This window comes from Taudactylus pleione, unplaced genomic scaffold (assembly GCF_031769625.1).
Source record: "Taudactylus pleione unplaced genomic scaffold, aTauple2 ptg000433l, whole genome shotgun sequence".
In the NCBI taxonomy this organism is placed as follows: Eukaryota; Metazoa; Chordata; class Amphibia; order Anura; family Myobatrachidae; genus Taudactylus; species Taudactylus pleione.
Genome location: NW_028284835.1, coordinates 1,794,879 through 1,819,163, shown reverse-complemented (window position 1 = coordinate 1,819,163; position 24,285 = coordinate 1,794,879). Strand labels below are relative to the sequence as shown.

The 24,285-nt window shown below is 46.7% G+C and overlaps 1 protein-coding gene across 3 annotated transcripts in view; it reads left to right on the top strand.

The window, feature by feature from the left end:
• Positions 1-24,285, top strand: part of COQ6 (coenzyme Q6, monooxygenase) — a 115,698-nt gene that overhangs the window by 85,944 nt on the left and 5,469 nt on the right. For all 3 annotated transcript variants that reach the window (XM_088447515.1, XM_088447513.1, XM_088447514.1), the window contains exon 8: positions 24,105-24,167. In XM_088447515.1, the coding sequence (XP_088303641.1) occupies positions 24,105-24,167 (63 nt within the window). The remainder of the gene's footprint in view (positions 1-24,104; positions 24,168-24,285) is intronic.

Below are 24,285 nucleotides of genomic sequence, written 5' to 3'. Positions count from 1 at the left end.
CAGCAGTCAGTGTGGTGTCAGTGACATTATTATTATTGGAGAGCAGCAGTCAGTGCGGTGTCAGTGACATTATTATTACTAGAGAGCAGCAGTGTCATTATCACTAGAGAGCAGCAGTCAGTGCGGTGTCAGTGACATTATTATCACTAGAGAGCAGCAGTCAGTGTGGTGTCAGTGACATTATTATTACTAGAGAGCAGCAGTCAGTGCGGTGTTAGTGACATTATTACTGGAGAGCAGCAGTTAGTGCGGTGTCAGTGACATTATTATCACTAGAGAGCAGCAGTCAGTGTGGTGTCAGTGACATTATTATTACTGGAGAGCAGCAGTCAGTGATGTGTCAGTGACATTATTACTGGAGAGCAGCAGTCAGTGCGGTGTCAGTGACATTATTATTACTGGAGAGCAGCAGTCAGTGTGGTGTCAGTGACATTATTATTACTGGAGAGCAGCAGTGTCATTATCACTAGAGAGCAGCAGTCAGTGCGGTGTCAGTGACATTTTCACTAGAGAGCAGCAGTCAGTGCGGTGTCAGTGACATTATTACTGGAGAGCAGCAGTCAGTGCGGTGTCAGTGACATTATTAGAGAGCAGCAGTCAGTGCGGTGTCAGTGACATTATTATTACTAGAGAGCAGCAGTCAGTGTGGTGTCAGTGACATTATTATTACTGGAGAGCAGCAGTCAGTGCGGTGTCAGTGACAGTATTACTGGAGAGCAGCAGTCAGTGCGGTGTCAGTGACATTATTATTACTGGAGAGCAGCAGTCAGTGCGGTGTCAGTGACATTATTATCACTAGAGAGCAGCAGTCAGTGCGGTGTCAGTGACATTATCTCTAGAGAGCAGCAGTCAGTGCGGTGTCAGTGACATTATTATCACTAGAGAGCAGCAGTCAGTGCGGTGTCAGTGACATTATTACTAGAGAGCAGCAGTCAGTGTGGTGTCAGTGACATTATTATCACTAGAGAGCAGCAGTCAGTGTGGTGTCAGTGACATTATTATTACTGGAGAGCAGCAGTCAGTGCGGTGTCAGTGACATTATTATTACTGGAGAGCAGCAGTCAGTGTGGTGTCAGTGACATTATTATTACTGGAGAGCAGCAGTGTCATTATCACTAGAGAGCAGCAGTCAGTGCAGTGTCAGTGACATTATCACTAGAGAGCAGCAGTCAGTGCGGTGTTAGAGACATTATTATCACTAGAGAGCAGCAGTCAGTGTGGTGTCAGTGACATTATTATTACTGGAGAGCAGCAGTCAGTGTGGTGTCAGTGACATTATTACTAGCGAGCAGCCGTCAGTGCGGTGTCAATGACATTATTATTACTGGAGAGCAGCAGTGTCATTATCAATAGAGAGCAGCAGTCAGTGCGGTGTCAGTGACATTATTATTACTGGAGAGCTGCAGTCAGTGCGGTGTCAGTGGCATTATTTCTGGAGAGCAGCAGTCAGTGCGGTGTCAGTGGCATTATTTCTGGAGAGCAGCAGTCAGTGCGGTGTCAGTGACATTATTATCACTAGAGAGCAGCAGTCAGTGTGGTGTCAGTGACATTATTATTACTGGAGAGCAGCAGTCAGTGCGGTGTCAGTGACATTATTAGAGAGCAGCAGTCAGTGTGGTGTCTGTGACATTATTATTACTAGAGAGCAGCAGTCAGTGCGGTGTCAGTGACATTATTTTCACTAGAGAGCAGCAGTCAGTGCGGTGTCAGTGACATTATTATTACTGGAGAGCAGCAGTCAGTGCGGTGTCAGTGACATTATTATTACTGGAGAGCAGCAGTGTCATTATCACTAGAGAGCAGCAGTCAGTGCGGTGTCAGTGACATTATTATTACTGGAGAGCTCTAGTCAGTGCGGTGTCAGTGACATTATTATCACTAGAGAGCAGCAGTCAGTGTGGTGTCAGTGACATAATTATTACTGGAGAGCAGCCGTCAGTGTGGTGTCAGTGACATTATTATTACTGGAGAGCAGCAGTCATTGCGGTGTCAGAGACATTATTACTGGAGAGCAGCAGTCAGTGTGGTGTCAGTGACATTATTATTACTGGAGAGCAGCAGTCAGTGTGGTGTCAGTGACATTATTACTAGCGAGCAGCCGTCAGTGCGGTGTCAATGACATTATTATTACTGGAGAGCCGCAGTGTCATTATCACTAGAGAGCAGCAGTCAGTGCGGTGTCATTGACATTATTATTACTGGAGAGCTGCAGTCAGTGCGGTGTCAGTGGCATTATTTCTGGAGAGCAGCAGTCAGTGCGGTGTCAGTGGCATTATTTCTGGAGAGCAGCAGTCAGTGCGGGGTCAGTGACATTATTATCACTAGAGAGCAGCAGTCAGTGCGGTGTCAGTGACATTATTATTACTGGAGAGCAGCAGTGTCATTATCACTAGAGAGCAGCAGTCAGTGTGGTGTCAGTGACATTATTATTACTGGAGAGCTCTAGTCAGTGCGGTGTCAGTGACATTATTATCACTAGAGAGCAGCAGTCAGTGTGGTGTCAGTGACATTATTATTAATGGAGAGCAGCAGTCAGTGCGGTGTCAGTGACATTATTACTAGCGAGCAGCCGTCAGTGCGGTGTCAGTGACATTATTATTACTGGAGAGCAGCAGTGTCATTATCACTAGAGAGCAGCAGTCAGTGCGGTGTCAGTGACATTATTACTAGAGAGCAGCAGTCAGTGCGGTGTCAGTGACATTATCACTAGAGAGCAGCAGTCAGTGTGGTGTCAGTGACATTATTATTACTGGAGAGCAGCAGTCAGTGCGGTGTCAGTGACATTATTACTGGAGAGCAGCAGTCAGTGCGGTGTCAGTGACTTTATTATCACTAGAGAGCAGCAGTCAGTGTGGTGTCAGTGACATTATTATTACTGGAGAGCAGCAGTCAGTGCGGTGTCAGTGACATTATTACTAGAGAGCAGAAGTCAGTGTGGTGTCAGTGACATTATTATTACTGGAGAGCAGCAGTCAGTGCGGTGTGAGTGACATTATTATTACTAGCGAGCAGCCGTCAGTGCGGTGTCAGTGACATTATTATTACTGGAGAGCAGCAGTGTCATTATCACTAGAGAGCAGCAGTCAGTGCAGTGTCAGTGACATTATCACTAGAGAGCAGCAGTCAGTGCGGTGTCAGTGACATTATCACTAGAGAGCAGCAGTCAGTGCGGTGTCAGTGACATTATTATTACTGGAGAGCAGCAGTCAGTGATGTGTCAGTGACATTATTATTACTGGAGAGCAGCAGTCAGTGCGGTGTCAGTGACATTATCACTAGAGAGCAGCAGTCAGTGCGGTGTCAGTGACATTATTATTACTGGAGAGCAGCAGTCAGTGCGGTGTCAGTGACAGTATTATTACTGGAGAGCAGCAGTCAGTGCGGTGTCAGTGACAGTATTACTGGAGAGCAGCAGTCAGTGTGGTGTCAGTGACATTATTATTACTGGAGAGCAGCAGTCAGTGCGGTGTCGGTGACATTATTATCACTAGAGAGCAGCAGTCAGTGCGGTGTCAGTGACATTATTATTACTGGAGAGCAGCAGTCAGTGCGGTGTCAGTGACATTATTATTACTAGAGAGCAGCAGTCAGTGTGGTGTCAGTGACATTATTATTACTGGAGAGCAGCAGTCAGTGCGGTGTCAGAGACATTATTACTGGAGAGCAGCAGTCAGTGTGGTGTCAGTGACATTATTATTACTGGAGAGCAGCAGTCAGTGTGGTGTCAGTGACATTATTATTATTGGAGAGCAGCAGTCAGTGCGGTGTCAGTGACATTATTATTACTAGAGAGCAGCAGTGTCATTATCACTAGAGAGCAGCAGTCAGTGCGGTGTCAGTGACATTATTATCACTAGAGAGCAGCAGTCAGTGTGGTGTCAGTGACATTATTATTACTAGAGAGCAGCAGTCAGTGCGGTGTTAGTGACATTATTACTGGAGAGCAGCAGTTAGTGCGGTGTCAGTGACATTATTATCACTAGAGAGCAGCACAGTGTGGTGTCAGTGACATTATTATTACTGGAGAGCAGCAGTCAGTGATGTGTCAGTGACATTATTACTGGAGAGCAGCAGTCAGTGATGTGTCAGTGACATTATTACTGGAGAGCAGCAGTCAGTGCGGTGTCAGTGACATTATTATTACTGGAGAGCAGCAGTCAGTGTGGTGTCAGTGACATTATTATTACTGGAGAGCAGCAGTGTCATTATCACTAGAGAGCAGCAGTCAGTGCGGTGTCAGTGACATTATCACTAGAGAGCAGCAGTCAGTGCGGTGTCAGTGACATTATTACTGGAGAGCAGCAGTCAGTGCGGTGTCAGTGACATTATTAGAGAGCAGCAGTCAGTGCGGTGTCAGTGACATTATTATTACTAGAGAGCAGCAGTCAGTGTGGTGTCAGTGACATTATTATTACTGGAGAGCAGCAGTCAGTGCGGTGTCAGTGACAGTATTACTGGAGAGCAGCAGTCAGTGCGGTGTCAGTGACATTATTATTACTGGAGAGCAGCAGTCAGTGCGGTGTCAGTGACATTATTATCACTAGAGAGCAGCAGTCAGTGCGGTGTCAGTGACATTATTACTAGAGAGCAGCAGTCAGTGTGGTGTCAGTGACATTATTATCACTAGAGAGCAGCAGTCAGTGTGGTGTCAGTGACATTATTATTACTGGAGAGCAGCAGTCAGTGCGGTGTCAGTGACATTATTATTACTGGAGAGCAGCAGTCAGTGTGGTGTCAGTGACATTATTATTACTGGAGAGCAGCAGTGTCATTATCACTAGAGAGCAGCAGTCAGTGCAGTGTCAGTGACATTATCACTAGAGAGCAGCAGTCAGTGCGGTGTTAGAGACATTATTATCACTAGAGAGCAGCAGTCAGTGTGGTGTCAGTGACATTATTATTACTGGAGAGCAGCAGTCAGTGTGGTGTCAGTGACATTATTACTAGCGAGCAGCCGTCAGTGCGGTGTCAATGACATTATTATTACTGGAGAGCAGCAGTGTCATTATCAATAGAGAGCAGCAGTCAGTGCGGTGTCAGTGACATTATTATTACTGGAGAGCTGCAGTCAGTGCGGTGTCAGTGGCATTATTTCTGGAGAGCAGCAGTCAGTGCGGTGTCAGTGGCATTATTTCTGGAGAGCAGCAGTCAGTGCGGTGTCAGTGACATTATTATCACTAGAGAGCAGCAGTCAGTGTGGTGTCAGTGACATTATTATTACTGGAGAGCAGCAGTCAGTGCGGTGTCAGTGACATTATTAGAGAGCAGCAGTCAGTGTGGTGTCTGTGACATTATTATTACTAGAGAGCAGCAGTCAGTGCGGTGTCAGTGACATTATTTTCACTAGAGAGCAGCAGTCAGTGTGGTGTCAGTGACATTATTATTACTGGAGAGCAGCAGTGTCATTATCACTAGAGAGCAGCAGTCAGTGCGGTGTCAGTGACATTATTATTACTGGAGAGCTCTAGTCAGTGCGGTGTCAGTGACATTATTATCACTAGAGAGCAGCAGTCAGTGTGGTGTCAGTGACATAATTATTACTGGAGAGCAGCCGTCAGTGCGGTGTCAGTGACAATATTATTACTGGAGAGCAGCAGTCAGTGTGGTGTCAGTGACATTATTATTACTGGAGAGCAGCAGTCATTGCGGTGTCAGTGACATTATTATTACTGGAGAGCAGCAGTCATTGCGGTGTCAGAGACATTATTACTGGAGAGCAGCAGTCAGTGTGGTGTCAGTGACATTATTATTACTGGAGAGCAGCAGTCAGTGTGGTGTCAGTGACATTATTACTAGCGAGCAGCCGTCAGTGCGGTGTCAATGACATTATTATTACTGGAGAGCCGCAGTGTCATTATCACTAGAGAGCAGCAGTCAGTGCGGTGTCATTGACATTATTATTACTGGAGAGCTGCAGTCAGTGCGGTGTCAGTGGCATTATTTCTGGAGAGCAGCAGTCAGTGCGGTGTCAGTGGCATTATTTCTGGAGAGCAGCAGTCAGTGCGGGGTCAGTGACATTATTATCACTAGAGAGCAGCAGTCAGTGTGGTGTCAGTGACATTATTATTACTGGAGAGCAGCAGTCAGTGCGGTGTCAGTGACATTATTAGAGAGCAGCAGTCAGTGTGGTGTCAGTGACATTATTTTCACTAGAGAGCAGCAGTCAGTGCGGTGTCAGTGACATTATTATTACTGGAGAGCAGCAGTCAGTGCGGTGTCAGTGACATTATTATTACTGGAGAGCAGCAGTGTCATTATCACTAGAGAGCAGCAGTCAGTGCGGTGTCAGTGACATTATTATTACTGGAGAGCTCTAGTCAGTGCGGTGTCAGTGACATTATTATCACTAGAGAGCAGCAGTCAGTGTGGTGTCAGTGACATTATTATTACTGGAGAGCAGCAGTCAGTGCGGTGTCAGTGACATTATTATTACTGGAGAGCAGCAGTCAGTGTGGTGTCAGTGACATTATTATTACTGGAGAGCAGCAGTGTCATTATCACTAGAGAGCAGCAGTCAGTGCAGTGTCAGTGACATTATCACTAGAGAGCAGCAGTCAGTGCGGTGTTAGAGACATTATTATCACTAGAGAGCAGCAGTCAGTGTGGTGTCAGTGACATTATTATTACTGGAGAGCAGCAGTCAGTGTGGTGTCAATGACATTATTATTACTGGAGAGCAGCAGTGTCATTATCAATAGAGAGCAGCAGTCAGTGCGGTGTCAGTGACATTATTATTACTGGAGAGCTGCAGTCAGTGCGGTGTCAGTGGCATTATTTCTGGAGAGCAGCAGTCAATGCGGTGTCAGTGGCATTATTTCTGGAGAGCAGCAGTCAGTGCGGTGTCAGTGACATTATTATCACTAGAGAGCAGCAGTCAGTGTGGTGTCAGTGACATTATTATTACTGGAGAGCAGCAGTCAGTGCGGTGTCAGTGACATTATTAGAGAGCAGCAGTCAGTGTGGTGTCTGTGACATTATTATTACTAGAGAGCAGCAGTCAGTGCGGTGTCAGTGACATTATTTTCACTAGAGAGCAGCAGTCAGTGCGGTGTCAGTGACATTATTATTACTGGAGAGCAGCAGTCAGTGCGGTGTCAGTGACATTATTATTACTGGAGAGCAGCAGTGTCATTATCACTAGAGAGCAGCAGTCAGTGCGGTGTCAGTGACATTATTATTACTGGAGAGCTCTAGTCAGTGCGGTGTCAGTGACATTATTATCACTAGAGAGCAGCAGTCAGTGTGATGTCAGTGACATAATTATTACTGGAGAGCAGCCGTCAGTGCGGTGTCAGTGACAATATTATTACTGGAGAGCAGCAGTCAGTGTGGTGTCAGTGACATTATTACTAGCGAGCAGCCGTCAGTGCGGTGTCAATGACATTATTATTACTGGAGAGCCGCAGTGTCATTATCACTAGAGAGCAGCAGTCAGTGCGGTGTCATTGACATTATTATTACTGGAGAGCTGCAGTCAGTGCGGTATCAGTGGCATTATTTCTGGAGAGCAGCAGTCAGTGCGGTGTCAGTGGCATTATTTCTGGAGAGCAGCAGTCAGTGCGGGGTCAGTGACATTATTATCACTAGAGAGCAGCAGTCAGTGCGGTGTCAGTGACATTATTATTACTGGAGAGCAGCAGTGTCATTATCACTAGAGAGCAGCAGTCAGTGTGGTGTCAGTGACATTATTATTACTGGAGAGCTCTAGTCAGTGCGGTGTCAGTGACATTATTATCACTAGAGAGCAGCAGTCAGTGTGGTGTCAGTGACATTATTATTAATGGTGAGCAGCAGTCAGTGCGGTGTCAGTGACATTATTACTAGCGAGCAGCCGTCAGTGCGGTGTCAGTGACATTATTATTACTGGAGAGCAGCAGTGTCATTATCACTAGAGAGCAGCAGTCAGTGCGGTTTCAGTGACATTATTACTAGAGAGCAGCAGTCAGTGCGGTGTCAGTGACATTATCACTAGAGAGCAGCAGTCAGTGTGGTGTCAGTGACATTATTATTACTGGAGAGCAGCAGTCAGTGCGGTGTCAGTGACATTATTACTGGAGAGCAGCAGTCAGTGCGGTGTCAGTGACTTTATTATCACTAGAGAGCAGCAGTCAGTGTGGTGTCAGTGACATTATTATTACTGGAGAGCAGCAGTCAGTGCGGTGTCAGTGACATTATTACTAGAGAGCAGAAGTCAGTGTGGTGTCAGTGACATTATTATTACTGGAGAGCAGCAGTCAGTGCGGTGTGAGTGACATTATTATTACTAGCGAGCAGCCGTCAGTGCGGTGTCAGTGACATTATTATTACTGGAGAGCAGCAGTGTCATTATCACTAGAGAGCAGCAGTCAGTGCAGTGTCAGTGACATTATCACTAGAGAGCAGCAGTCAGTGCGGTGTCAGTGACATTATCACTAGAGAGCAGCAGTCAGTGCGGTGTCAGTGACATTATTATTACTGGAGAGCAGCAGTCAGTGATGTGTCAGTGACATTATTACTGGAGAGCAGCAGTCAGTGCGGTGTCAGTGACATTATTATTACTGGAGAGCAGCAGTCAGTGTGGTGTCAGTGACATTATTATTACTGGAGAGCAGCAGTCAGTGCGGTGTCAGTGACAGTATTACTGGAGAGCAGCAGTCAGTGCGGTGTCAGTGACATTATCACTAGAGAGCAGCAGTCAGTGCGGTGTCAGTGACATTATTATTACTGGAGAGCAGCAGTCAGTGCGGTGTCAGAGACATTATTACTGGAGAGCAGCAGTCAGTGTGGTGTCAGTGACATTATTATTACTGGAGAGCAGCAGTCAGTGTGGTGTCAGTGACATTATTATTATTGGAGAGCAGCAGTCAGTGCGGTGTCAGTGACATTATTATTACTAGAGAGCAGCAGTGTCATTATCACTAGAGAGCAGCAGTCAGTGCGGTGTCAGTGACATTATTATCACTAGAGAGCAGCAGTCAGTGTGGTGTCAGTGACATTATTATTACTAGAGGGCAGCAGTCAGTGCGGTGTTAGTGACATTATTACTGGAGAGCAGCAGTTAGTGCGGTGTCAGTGACATTATTATCACTAGAGAGCAGCACAGTGTGGTGTCAGTGACATTATTATTACTGGAGAGCAGCAGTCAGTGATGTGTCAGTGACATTATTACTGGAGAGCAGCAGTCAGTGCGGTGTCAGTGACATTATTATTACTGGAGAGCAGCAGTCAGTGTGGTGTCAGTGACATTATTATTACTGGAGAGCAGCAGTGTCATTATCACTAGAGAGCAGCAGTCAGTGCGGTGTCAGTGACATTATCACTAGAGAGCAGCAGTCAGTGCGGTGTCAGTGACATTATTACTGGAGAGCAGCAGTCAGTGCGGTGTCAGTGACATTATTAGAGAGCAGCAGTCAGTGCGGTGTCAGTGACATTATTATTACTAGAGAGCAGCAGTCAGTGTGGTGTCAGTGACATTATTATTACTGGAGAGCAGCAGTCAGTGCGGTGTCAGTGACAGTATTACTGGAGAGCAGCAGTCAGTGCGGTGTCAGTGACATTATTATTACTGGAGAGCAGCAGTCAGTGCGGTGTCAGTGACATTATTATCACTAGAGAGCAGCAGTCAGTGCGGTGTCAGTGACATTATTACTAGAGAGCAGCAGTCAGTGTGGTGTCAGTGACATTATTATCACTAGAGAGCAGCAGTCAGTGTGGTGTCAGTGACATTATTATTACTGGAGAGCAGCAGTCAGTGCGGTGTCAGTGACATTATTATTACTGGAGAGCAGCAGTCAGTGTGGTGTCAGTGACATTATTATTACTGGAGAGCAGCAGTGTCATTATCACTAGAGAGCAGCAGTCAGTGCAGTGTCAGTGACATTATCACTAGAGAGCAGCAGTCAGTGCGGTGTCAGTGACATTATTATTACTGGAGAGCAGCAGTCAGTGTGGTGTCAGTGACATTATTATCACTAGAGAGCAGCAGTCAGTGCGGTGTCAGTGACATTATTATTACTGGAGAGCAGCAGTCAGTGCGGTGTCAGTGACATTATTATTACTGGAGAGCAGCAGTCAGTGCGGTGTCAGTGACATTATTATTACTGGAGAGCAGCAGTCAGTGCGGTGTCAGTGACATTATTATTACTGGAGAGCAGCAGTCAGTGCGGTGTCAGTGACCGTATTACTGGAGAGCAGCAGTCAGTGTGGTGTCAGTGACATTATTATTACTGGAGAGCAGCAGTCAGTGTGGTGTCAGTGACATTATTATCACTAGAGAGCAGCAGTCAGTGCGGTGTCGGTGACATTATTATCACTAGAGAGCAGCAGTCAGTGCGGTGTCAGTGACATTATTACTAGAGAGCAGCAGTCAGTGTGGTGTCAGTGACATTATTATTACTGGAGAGCAGCAGTCAGTGCGGTGTCAGAGACATTATTACTGGAGAGCAGCAGTCAGTGTGGTGTCAGTGACATTATTATTACTGGAGAGCAGCAGTCAGTGTGGTGTCAGTGACATTATTATTACTGGAGAGCAGCAGTCAGTGCGGTGTCAGTGACATTATTATCACTAGAGAGCTGCAGTCAGTGCGGTGTCGGTGACATTATTATCACTAGAGAGCTGCAGTCAGTGCGGTGTCGGTGACATTATTATCACTAGAGAGCAGCAGTCAGTGCGGTGTCAGTGACATTATTACTAGAGAGCAGCAGTCAGTGTGGTGTCAGTGACATTATTATTACTGGAGAGCAGCAGTCAGTGCGGTGTCAGTGACATTATTATTACTAGAGAGCAGCAGTGTCATTATCACTAGAGAGCAGCAGTCAGTGCGGTGTCAGTGACATTATTATCACTAGAGAGCAGCAGTCAGTGTGGTGTCAGTGACATTATTATTACTAGAGAGCAGCAGTCAGTGCGGTGTTAGTGACATTATTACTGGAGAGCAGCAGTTAGTGCGGTGTCAGTGACATTATTATTACTGGAGAGCAGCAGTGTCATTATCACTAGAGAGCAGCAGTAAGTGCGGTGTCAGTGACATTATCACTAGAGAGCAGCAGTCAGTGCGGTGTCAGTGACATTATTACTGGAGAGCAGCAGTCAGTGCGGTGTCAGTGACATTATTAGAGAGCAGCAGTCAGTGCGGTGTCAGTGACATTATTATTACTAGCGAGCAGCCGTTAGTGCGGTGTCAGTGACATTATTATTACTGGAGAGCAGCAGTCAGTGTGGTGTCAGTGACATTATTATTACTGGAGAGCAGCAGTCAGTGCGGTGTCAGTGACATTATTATTACTAGAGAGCTGCAGTCAGTGCGGTGTCGGTGACCTTATTATCACTAGAGAGCAGCAGTCAGTGCAGTGTCAGTGACATTATTACTGGAGAGCAGCAGTCAGTGCGGTGTCAGTGACATTATTATCACTAGAGAGCAGCAGTCAATGCGGTGTCAGTGACATTATTATTACTGGAGAGCAGCAGTCAGTGCGGTGTCAGTGACATTATTACTGGAGAGCAGCAGTCAGTGCGGTGTCAGTGACATTATTATTACTGGAGAGCAGCAGTCAGTGCGGTGTCAGTGACATTATTATTACTGGAGAGCAGCAGTCAGTGCGGTGTCAGTGACATTATTATTACTGGAGAGCAGCAGTCAGTGCGGTGTCAGTGACATTATTATTACTGGAGAGCAGCAGTGTCATTATCACTAGAGAGCAGCAGTCAGTGCGGTGTCAGTGACATTATTATTACTGGAGAGCTCTAGTCAGTGTGGTGTCAGTGACATTATTATCACTAGAGAGCAGCAGTCAGTGTGGTGTCAGTGACATTATTATTACTGGAGAGCAGCAGTCAGTGCGGTGTCAGTGACATTATTACTGGAGAGCAGCCGTCAGTGCGGTGTCAGTGACATTATTATTACTGGAGAGCAGCAGTCAGTGCGGTGTCAGAGACATTATTACTGGAGAGCAGCAGTCAGTGCGGTGTCAGTGACATTATTAGAGAGCAGCAGTCATTGCGGTGTCAGAGACATTATTACTGGAGAGCAGCAGTCAGTGTGGTGTCAGTGACATTATTATTACTGGAGAGCAGCAGTCAGTGTGGTGTCAGTGACATTATTATTACTGGAGAGCAGCAGTGTCATTATCACTAGAGAGCTGCAGTCAGTGCGGTGTCGGTGACATTATTATCACTAGAGAGCAGCAGTCAGTGCGGTGTCAGTGACATTACTAGAGAGCAGCAGTCAGTGTGGTGTCAGTGACATTATTATTTCTGGAGAGCAGCAGTCAGTGCGGTGTCAGTGGCATTATTTCTGGAGAGCAGCAGTCAGTGCGGTGTCAGTGACATTATTATCACTAGAGAGCAGCAGTCAATGTGGTGTCAGTGACATTATTATTACTGGAGAGCAGCAGTCAGTGCGGTGTCAGTGACATTATTAGAGAGCAGCAGTCAGTGTGGTGTCAGTGACATTATTTTCACTAGAGAGCAGCAGTCAGTGCGGTGTCAGTGACATTATTATTACTGGAGAGCAGCAGTCAGTGCGGTGTCAGTGACCTTATTATTACTGGAGAGCAGCAGTCAGTGTGGTGTCAGTGACATTATTATTACTAGAGAGCAGCAGTCAGTGCGGTGTCAGTGACATTATTACTAGAGAGCAGCAGTCAGTGCGGTGTCAGTGACATTATTATTACTGGAGAGCAGCAGTGTCATTATCACTAGAGAGCAGCAGTCAGTGCGGTGTCAGTGACATTATTATCACTAGAGAGCAGCAGTCAGTGTGGTGTCAGTGACATTATTATTACTGGAGAGCAGCAGTCAGTGCGGTGTCAGTGACATTATTACTGGAGAGCAGCTGTCAGTGCGGTGTCAGTGACATTATTATTACTGGAGAGCAGCAGTCAGTGTGGTGTCAGTGACATTATTATTACTGGAGAGCAGCAGTCAGTGTGGTGTCAGTGACATTATTACTAGAGAGCAGCAGTCAGTGTGGTGTCAGTGACATTATTATTACTGGAGAGCAGCAGTCAGTGCGGTGTGAGTGACATTATTATTACTAGCGAGCAGCCGTCAGTGCGGTGTCAGTGACATTATTATTACTGGAGAGCAGCAGTGTCATTATCACTAGAGAGCAGCAGTCAGTGCAGTGTCAGTGACATCACTAGAGAGCAGCCGTCAGTGCGGTGTCAGTGACATTATCACTAGAGAGCAGCAGTCAGTGCGGTGTCAGTGACATTATTACTGGAGAGCAGCAGTCAGTGCGGTGTCAGTGACATTAGTACTGGAGAGCAGCAGTCAGTGCGGTGTCAGTGACATTATTATTACTGGAGAGCAGCAGTCAGTGCGGTGTCAGTGACAGTATTACTGGAGAGCAGCAGTCAGTGCGGTGTCGGTGACATTATTATCACTAGAGAGCAGCAGTCAGTGCGGTGTCAGTAACATTATTATTACTGGAGAGCAGCAGTCAGTGCAGTGTCAGTGACATTATCACTAGAGAGCAGCAGTCAGTGCGGTGTCAGTGACATTATCACTAGAGAGCAGCAGTCAGTGCGGTGTCGGTGACATTATTACTGGAGAGCAGCATTCAGTGCGGTGTCAGTGACATTAGTACTGGAGAGCAGCAGTCAGTGCGGTGTCAGTGACATTATTATTACTGGAGAGCAGCAGTCAGTGTGGTGTCAGTGACATTATTATTACTGGAGAGCAGCAGTCAGTGCGGTGTCAGAGACATTATTACTGGAGAGCAGCAGTCAGTGTGGTGTCAGTGACATTATTATTACTGGAGAGCAGCAGTCAGTGCGGTGTCAGTGACAGTATTACTGGAGAGCAGCAGTCAGTGCGGTGTCAGTGACATTATTATCACTAGAGAGCAGCAGTCAGTGTGGTGTCAGTGACATTATTATTACTGGAGAGCAGCAGTCAGTGCGGTGTCAGAGACATTATTACTGGAGAGCAGCAGTCAGTGTGGTGTCAGTGACATTATTATTACTGGAGAGCAGCAGTGTCATTATCACTAGAGAGCAGCAGTCAGTGCAGTGTCAGTGACATTATCACTAGAGAGCAGCAGTCAGTGCGGTGTCAGTGACATTATTATTACTGGAGAGCAGCAGTCAGTGCGGTGTCAGAGACATTATTACTGGAGAGCAGCAGTCAGTGTGGTGTCAGTGACATTATTATTACTGGAGAGCAGCAGTCAGTGCGGTGTCAGTGACATTATTATCACTAGAGAGCTGCAGTCAGTGCGGTGTCGGTGACATTATTATCACTAGAGAGCAGCAGTCAGTGCGGTGTCAGTGACATTATTACTAGAGAGCAGCAGTCAGTGTGGTGTCAGTGACATTATTATTACTGGAGAGCAGCAGTCAGTGCGGTGTCAGAGACATTATTACTGGAGAGCAGCAGTCAGTGTGGTGTCAGTGACATTATTATTACTGGAGAGCAGCAGTGTCATTATCACTAGAGAGCAGCAGTCAGTGCAGTGTCAGTGACATTATCACTAGAGAGCAGCAGTCAGTGCGGTGTCAGTGACATTATTATTACTGGAGAGCAGCAGTCAGTGCGGTGTCAGAGACATTATTACTGGAGAGCAGCAGTCAGTGTGGTGTCAGTGACATTATTATTACTGGAGAGCAGCAGTCAGTGCGGTGTCAGTGACATTATTATCACTAGAGAGCTGCAGTCAGTGCGGTGTCGGTGACATTATTATCACTAGAGAGCTGCAGTCAGTGCGGTGTCGGTGACATTATTATCACTAGAGAGCAGCAGTCAGTGCGGTGTCAGTGACATTATTACTAGAGAGCAGCAGTCAGTGTGGTGTCAGTGACATTATTATTACTGGAGAGCAGCAGTCAGTGCGGTGTCAGTGACATTATTATTACTAGAGAGCAGCAGTGTCATTATCACTAGAGAGCAGCAGTCAGTGCGGTGTCAGTGACATTATTATCACTAGAGAGCAGCAGTCAGTGTGGTGTCAGTGACATTATTATTACTAGAGAGCAGCAGTCAGTGCGGTGTTAGTGACATTATTACTGGAGAGCAGCAGTTAGTGCGGTGTCAGTGACATTATTATTACTGGAGAGCAGCAGTGTCATTATCACTAGAGAGCAGCAGTAAGTGCGGTGTCAGTGACATTATCACTAGAGAGCAGCAGTCAGTGCGGTGTCAGTGACATTATTACTGGAGAGCAGCAGTCAGTGCGGTGTCAGTGACATTATTAGAGAGCAGCAGTCAGTGCGGTGTCAGTGACATTATTATTACTAGCGAGCAGCCGTTAGTGCGGTGTCAGTGACATTATTATTACTGGAGAGCAGCAGTCAGTGTGGTGTCAGTGACATTATTATTACTGGAGAGCAGCAGTCAGTGCGGTGTCAGTGACATTATTATTACTAGAGAGCTGCAGTCAGTGCGGTGTCGGTGACCTTATTATCACTAGAGAGCAGCAGTCAGTGCAGTGTCAGTGACATTATTACTGGAGAGCAGCAGTCAGTGCGGTGTCAGTGACATTATTATCACTAGAGAGCAGCAGTCAATGCGGTGTCAGTGACATTATTATTACTGGAGAGCAGCAGTCAGTGCGGTGTCAGTGACATTATTACTGGAGAGCAGCAGTCAGTGCGGTGTCAGTGACATTATTATTACTGGAGAGCAGCAGTCAGTGCGGTGTCAGTGACATTATTATTACTGGAGAGCAGCAGTCAGTGCGGTGTCAGTGACATTATTATTACTGGAGAGCAGCAGTCAGTGCGGTGTCAGTGACATTATTATTACTGGAGAGCAGCAGTGTCATTATCACTAGAGAGCAGCAGTCAGTGCGGTGTCAGTGACATTATTATTACTGGAGAGCTCTAGTCAGTGTGGTGTCAGTGACATTATTATCACTAGAGAGCAGCAGTCAGTGTGGTGTCAGTGACATTATTATTACTGGAGAGCAGCAGTCAGTGCGGTGTCAGAGACATTATTACTGGAGAGCAGCAGTCAGTGCGGTGTCAGTGACATTATTAGAGAGCAGCAGTCATTGCGGTGTCAGAGACATTATTACTGGAGAGCAGCAGTCAGTGTGGTGTCAGTGACATTATTATTACTGGAGAGCAGCAGTCAGTGTGGTGTCAGTGACATTATTATTACTGGAGAGCAGCAGTGTCATTATCACTAGAGAGCTGCAGTCAGTGCGGTGTCGGTGACATTATTATCACTAGAGAGCAGCAGTCAGTGCGGTGTCAGTGACATTACTAGAGAGCAGCAGTCAGTGTGGTGTCAGTGACATTATTATTTCTGGAGAGCAGCAGTCAGTGCGGTGTCAGTGGCATTATTTCTGGAGAGCAGCAGTCAGTGCGGTGTCAGTGACATTATTATCACTAGAGAGCAGCAGTCAATGTGGTGTCAGTGACATTATTATTACTGGAGAGCAGCAGTCAGTGCGGTGTCAGTGACATTATTAGAGAGCAGCAGTCAGTGTGGTGTCAGTGACATTATTTTCACTAGAGAGCAGCAGTCAGTGCGGTGTCAGTGACATTATTATTACTGGAGAGCAGCAGTCAGTGCGGTGTCAGTGACCTTATTATTACTGGAGAGCAGCAGTCAGTGTGGTGTCAGTGACATTATTATTACTAGAGAGCAGCAGTCAGTGCGGTGTCAGTGACATTATTACTAGAGAGCAGCAGTCAGTGCGGTGTCAGTGACATTATTATTACTGGAGAGCAGCAGTGTCATTATCACTAGAGAGCAGCAGTCAGTGCGGTGTCAGTGACATTATTATCACTAGAGAGCAGCAGTCAGTGTGGTGTCAGTGACATTATTATTACTGGAGAGCAGCAGTCAGTGCGGTGTCAGTGACATTATTACTGGAGAGCAGCTGTCAGTGCGGTGTCAGTGACATTATTATTACTGGAGAGCAGCAGTCAGTGTGGTGTCAGTGACATTATTATTACTGGAGAGCAGCAGTCAGTGTGGTGTCAGTGACATTATTACTAGAGAGCAGCAGTCAGTGTGGTGTCAGTGACATTATTATTACTGGAGAGCAGCAGTCAGTGCGGTGTGAGTGACATTATTATTACTAGCGAGCAGCCGTCAGTGCGGTGTCAGTGACATTATTATTACTGGAGAGCAGCAGTGTCATTATCACTAGAGAGCAGCAGTCAGTGCAGTGTCAGTGACATCACTAGAGAGCAGCCGTCAGTGCGGTGTCAGTGACATTATCACTAGAGAGCAGCAGTCAGTGCGGTGTCAGTGACATTATTACTGGAGAGCAGCAGTCAGTGCGGTGTCAGTGACATTAGTACTGGAGAGCAGCAGTCAGTGCGGTGTCAGTGACATTATTATTACTGGAGAGCAGCAGTCAGTGCGGTGTCAGTGACAGTATTACTGGAGAGCAGCAGTCAGTGCGGTGTCGGTGACATTATTATCACTAGAGAGCAGCAGTCAGTGCGGTGTCAGTAACATTATTATTACTGGAGAGCAGCAGTCAGTGCAGTGTCAGTGACATTATCACTAGAGAGCAGCAGTCAGTGCGGTGTCAGTGACATTATCACTAGAGAGCAGCAGTCAGTGCGGTGTCGGTGACATTATTACTGGAGAGCAGCATTCAGTGCGGTGTCAGTGACATTAGTACTGGAGAGCAGCAGTCAGTGCGGTGTCAGTGACATTATTATTACTGGAGAGCAGCAGTCAGTGTGGTGTCAGTGACATTATTATTACTGGAGAGCAGCAGTCAGTGCGGTGTCAGAGACATTATTACTGGAGAGCAGCAGTCAGTGTGGTGTCAGTGACATTATTATTACTGGAGAGCAGCAGTCAGTGCGGTGTCAGTGACAGTATTACTGGAGAGCAGCAGTCAGTGCGGTGTCAGTGACATTATTATCACTAGAGAGCAGCAGTCAGTGTGGTGTCAGTGACATTATTATTACTGGAGAGCAGCAGTCAGTGCGGTGTCAGAGACATTATTACTGGAGAGCAGCAGTCAGTGTGGTGTCAGTGACATTATTATTACTGGAGAGCAGCAGTGTCATTATCACTAGAGAGCAGCAGTCAGTGCAGTGTCAGTGACATTATCACTAGAGAGCAGCAGTCAGTGCGGTGTCAGTGACATTATTATTACTGGAGAGCAGCAGTCAGTGCGGTGTCAGAGACATTATTACTGGAGAGCAGCAGTCAGTGTGGTGTCAGTGACATTATTATTACTGGAGAGCAGCAGTCAGTGCGGTGTCAGTGACATTATTATCACTAGAGAGCTGCAGTCAGTGCGGTGTCGGTGACATTATTATCACTAGAGAGCAGCAGTCAGTGCGGTGTCAGTGACATTATTACTAGAGAGCAGCAGTCAGTGTGGTGTCAGTGACATTATTATTACTGGAGAGCAGCAGTCAGTGCGGTGTCAGAGACATTATTACTGGAGAGCAGCAGTCAGTGTGGTGTCAGTGACATTATTATTACTGGAGAGCAGCAGTGTCATTATCACTAGAGAGCAGCAGTCAGTGCAGTGTCAGTGACATTATCACTAGAGAGCAGCAGTCAGTGCGGTGTCAGTGACATTATTATTACTGGAGAGCAGCAGTCAGTGCGGTGTCAGAGACATTATTACTGGAGAGCAGCAGTCAGTGTGGTGTCAGTGACATTATTATTACTGGAGAGCAGCAGTCAGTGCGGTGTCAGTGACATTATTATCACTAGAGAGCTGCAGTCAGTGCGGTGTCGGTGACATTATTATCACTAGAGAGCAGCAGTCAGTGCAGTGTCAGTGACATTATTACTAGAGAGCAGCAGTCAGTGTGGTGTCAGTGACATTATTATTACTGGAGAGCAGCAGTCAGTGCGGTGTCAGTGACATTATTTTTACTAGCGAGCAGCCGTCAGTGCGGTGTCAGTGACATTATTATTACTGGAGAGCAGCAGTCAGTGCAGTGTTAGTGACATTATCACTAGAGAGCAGCAGTCAGTGCGGTGTCAGTGACATTATCACTAGAGAGCAGCAGTCAGTGCGGTGTCAGTGACATTATTATCACTGGAGAGCAGCAGTCAGTGCGGTGTCAGTGACATTATTATCACTAGAGAGCAGCAGTCAGTGTGGTGTCAGTGACATTATTATTACTGGAGAGCAGCAGTCAGTGTGGTGTCAGTGACATTATTACTAGCGAGCAGCCGTCAGTGCGGTGTCAGTGACATTATTATTACTGGAGAGCAGCAGTGTCATTATCACTAGAGAGCAGCAGTCAGTGCAGTGTTAGTGACATTATCACTAGAGAGCAGCAGTCAGTGCGGTGTCAGTGACATTATTACTGGAGAGCAGCAGTCAGTGCGGTGTCAGTGACATTAGTACTGGAGAGCAGCCGTCAGTGTGCTGTCAGTGACATTATTATTACTAGAGAGCAGCAGTCAGTGTGGTGTCAGTGACATTTTTATTACTGGAGAGCTGCAGTCAGTGCGGTGTCAGTGACATTATTATCACTAGAGAGCAGCAGTCAGTGTGGTGTCAGTGACATTATTATTACTAGCGAGCAGCCGTCAGTGCGGTGTCAGTGACATTATTATTACTGGAGAGCAGCAGTCAGTGCGGTGTCAGTGACAGTATTACTGGAGAGCAGCAGTCAGTGCGGTGTCAGTGACATTATTACTAGAAAGCAGCAGTCAGTGTGGTGTCAGTGACATTATTATTACTGGAGAGCAGCAGTCAGTGCGGTGTCAGTGACATTATTATCACTGGAGAGCAGCAGTCAGTGCGGAGTCAGTGACATTATTATTACTAGAGAGCAGCAGTCAGTGCGGTGTCAGTGACAGTATTACTGGAGAGCAGCAGTCAGTGCGGTGTCAGTGACATTATCACTAGAGAGCAGCAGTCAGTGCGTTGTCAGTGACATTATTATTACTGGAGAGCAGCAGTCAGTGCGGTGTCAGTGACATTATTATCACTGGAGAGCAGCAGTCAGTGCGGAGTCAGTGACATTATTATCACTAGAGAGCAGCAGTCAGTGCGGTGTCAGTGACATTATTATTACTGGAGAGCAGCAGTGTCATTATCACTAGAGAGCAGCAGTCAGTGCAGTGTCAGTGACATTATTATTACTAGAGAGCAGCAGTCAGTGCGGTGTCAGTGACATTATCACTAGAGAGCAGCAGTCAGTGCGGTGTCAGTGACATTATTACTAGAGAGCAGCAGTCAGTGCGGTGTCAGTGACATTATTACTAGAAAGCAGCAGTCAGTGCGGTGTCAGTGACATTATTATCACTAGAGAGCAGCAGTCAGTGCGGTGTCAGTGACATTACTAGAGAGCAGCAGTCAGTGTGCTGTCAGTGACATTATTATTACTAGAGAGCAGCAGTCAGTGTGGTGTCAGTGACATTATTATTACTGGAGAGCAGCAGTCAGTGCGGTGTCAGAGACATTATTACTGGAGAGCAGCAGTCAGTGTGGTGTCAGTGACATTATTATTACTGGAGAGCAGCAGTCAGTGCGGTGTCAGTGACATTATTATCACTAGAGAGCTGCAGTCAGTGCGGTGTCGGTGACATTATTATCACTAGAGAGCAGCAGTCAGTGCGGTGTCAGTGACATTATTACTAGAGAGCAGCAGTCAGTGTGGTGTCAGTGACATTATTATTACTGGAGAGCAGCAGTCAGTGCGGTGTCAGTGACATTATTTTTACTAGCGAGCAGCCGTCAGTGCGGTGTCAGTGACATTATTATTACTGGAGAGCAGCAGTCAGTGCAGTGTTAGTGACATTATCACTAGAGAGCAGCAGTCAGTGCGGTGTCAGTGACATTATCACTAGAGAGCAGCAGTCAGTGCGGTGTCAGTGACATTATTATCACTGGAGAGCAGCAGTCAGTGCGGTGTCAGTGACATTATTATCACTAGAGAGCAGCAGTCAGTGTGGTGTCAGTGACATTATTATTACTGGAGAGCAGCAGTCAGTGTGGTGTCAGTGACATTATTACTAGCGAGCAGCCGTCAGTGCAGTGTCAGTGACATTATTATTACTGGAGAGCAGCAGTGTCATTATCACTAGAGAGCAGCAGTCAGTGCAGTGTCAGTGACATTATTATTACTAGAGAGCAGCAGTCAGTGCGGTGTCAGTGACATTATCACTAGAGAGCAGCAGTCAGTGCGGTGTCAGTGACATTAGTACTGGAGAGCAGCCGTCAGTGTGCTGTCAGTGACATTATTATTACTAGAGAGCAGCAGTCAGTGTGGTGTCGGTGACATTTTTATTACTGGAGAGCTGCAGTCAGTGCGGTGTCAGTGACATTATTATCACTAGAGAGCAGCAGTCAGTGTGGTGTCAGTGACATTATTATTACTAGCGAGCAGCCGTCAGTGCGGTGTCAGTGACATTATTATTACTGGAGAGCAGCAGTCAGTGCGGTGTCAGTGACAGTATTACTGGAGAGCAGCAGTCAGTGCGGTGTCAGTGACATTATTACTAGAAAGCAGCAGTCAGTGTGGTGTCAGTGACATTATTATTACTGGAGAGCAGCAGTCAGTGCGGTGTCAGTGACATTATTATCACTGGAGAGCAGCAGTCAGTGCGGAGTCAGTGACATTATTATTACTAGAGAGCAGCAGTCAGTGCGGTGTCAGTGACAGTATTACTGGAGAGCAGCAGTCAGTGCGGTGTCAGTGACATTATCACTAGAGAGCAGCAGTCAGTGCGTTGTCAGTGACATTATTATTACTGGAGAGCAGCAGTCAGTGCGGTGTCAGTGACATTATTATCACTGGAGAGCAGCAGTCAGTGCGGAGTCAGTGACATTATTATCACTAGAGAGCAGCAGTCAGTGCGGTGTCAGTGACATTATTATTACTGGAGAGCAGCAGTGTCATTATCACTAGAGAGCAGCAGTCAGTGCAGTGTCAGTGACATTATTATTACTAGAGAGCAGCAGTCAGTGCGGTGTCAGTGACATTATCACTAGAGAGCAGCAGTCAGTGCGGTGTCAGTGACATTATTACTAGAGAGCAGCAGTCAGTGCGGTGTCAGTGACATTATTACTAGAGAGCAGCAGTCAGTGCGGTGTCAGTGACATTATTATCACTGGAGAGCAGCAGTCAGTGCGGTGTCAGTGACATTATTATCACTGGAGAGCAGCAGTCAGTGCGGTGTCAGTGACATTACTAGAGAGCAGCAGTCAGTGTGCTGTCAGTGACATTATTATTACTAGAGAGCAGCAGTCAGTGTGGTGTCAGTGACATTATTATCACTAGAGAGCAGCAGTCAGTGTGGTGTCAGTGACATTATTATTACTGGAGAGCAGCAGTCAGTGTGGTGTCAGTGACATTATTATTACTGGAGAGCAGCAGTCAGTGCGGTGTCAGTCACATTATTATCACTAGAGAGCAGCAGTCAGTGCGGTGTCAGTGACATTATTACTAGAGAGCAGCAGTCAGTATGGTGTCAGTGACATTATTATTACTGGAGAGCAGCAGTCAGTGCGGTGTCAGTGACATTATTATTACTAGCGAGCAGCCGTCAGTGCGGTGTCAGTGACATTATTATCACTAGAGAGCAGCAGTCAGTGCGGTGTCAGTGACATTATCACTAGAGAGCAGCAGTCAGTGCGGTGTCGGTGACATTATTATCACTGGAGAGCAGCAGTCAGTGCGGTGTCGGTGACATTATTATCACTGGAGAGCAGCAGTCAGTGCGGTGTCAGTGACATTATTATCACTGGAGAGCAGCAGTCAGTGCGGTGTCAGTGACATTATTATCACTAGAGAGCAGCAGTCAGTGTGGTGTCAGTGACATTATTATTACTGGAGAGCAGCAGTCAGTGTGGTGTCAGTGACATTATTACTAGCGAGCAGCCGTCAGTGCGGTGTCAGTGACATTATTATTACTGGAGAGCAGCAGTGTCATTATCACTAGAGAGCAGCAGTCAGTGCAGTGTTAGTGACATTATTATCACTAGAGAGCAGCAGTCAGTGTGGTGTCAGTGACATTATTATCACTGGAGAGCAGCAGTCAGTGCGGAGTCAGTGACATTATTATCACTAGAGAGCAGCAGTCAGTGCGGTGTCAGTGACATTATTATTACTGGAGAGCAGCAGTGTCATTATCACTAGAGAGCAGCAGTCAGTGCAGTGTCAGTGACATTATTATTACTAGAGAGCAGCAGTCAGTGCGGTGTCAGTGACATTATCGCTAGAGAACAGCTTTCAATGCGGTGTCAGTGACATTATTATCACTGGAGAGCAGCAGTCAGTGCGGTGTCAGTGACATTATTACTAGAGAGCAGCAGTCAGTGCGGTGTCAGTGACATTATTACTAGAAAGCAGCAGTCAGTGCGGTGTCAGTGACATTATTATTATTAGAGAGCAGCAGTCAGTGCGATGTCAGTGACATTATTATTACTGGAGAGCAGCAGTCAGTGCGGTGTCAGTGACATTATTATCACTAGAGAGCAGCAGTCAGTGCGGTGTCAGTGACATTATTACTAGAGAGCAGCAGTCAGTGCGGTGTCAGTGACATTATTATTACTAGAGAGCAGCAGTCAGTGCGTTGTCAGTGACATTATCACTAGAGAGCAGCAGTCAGTGCGGTGTCAGTGACATTATCACTAGAGAGCAGCAGTCACCGTCGTTCAATCGTTCATCGAAATCGATGATGTGACAAATCTGACCTTGTGTATGCACCATAACCTGCTCGATATTGACCAGGTCTGCCTTCTTGCACAGACCCTACGTGGCCGCGCATCGACCGTCGTCTGGTCGTTTTCAGGGGCCAGAAACTGTCAGATTTTAACGAGAACGATAGGATTGTCTGACAGCTTATCTGAACGTGTGTATGCTTCATTTGCGATTACACACCCGGAACACGCCCTCACTGTACTTTTGTTACAAATGCCCTCTGCAGTCACATTCACGCCCACTTCCTGCGCTTGCCGGCCCATTCCAGCCCCGATCGCAGCGAGTCTCGTGTCATACTTAAGACATAAGAAAAAGAGGCAGGTTCTGAAAAATTGCTCATATGCTGTGCGACACATCGCATTTATTACTCTGAATAAGCCCCACAGACCCATGGCTGAAGGGGATCTCTCTGTACACACGGCCAGTTCCTGCACGGCGTGGCTATGGTGATTAACCCTTTAACGCAGCCTGAGATGTAATACATACACTTATGTTAATAATATATTGTGTTATGCTCTTTTCTTTTGCAGTCTACAGACAACAATGTGGCCTGGCAGAGGTTCCTCCCGAGCGGACCCATCGCTCTGCTGCCGGTCAGACATCACCTCCTGTCACTCCGCTGTCGTCTCTGTGTGCAGTAAAAGCTTTTGGTTGTACCCTGTGGCCATGTCTGATCCCCCCCCAGTTTGCAATCTCCTACTATCCATGACA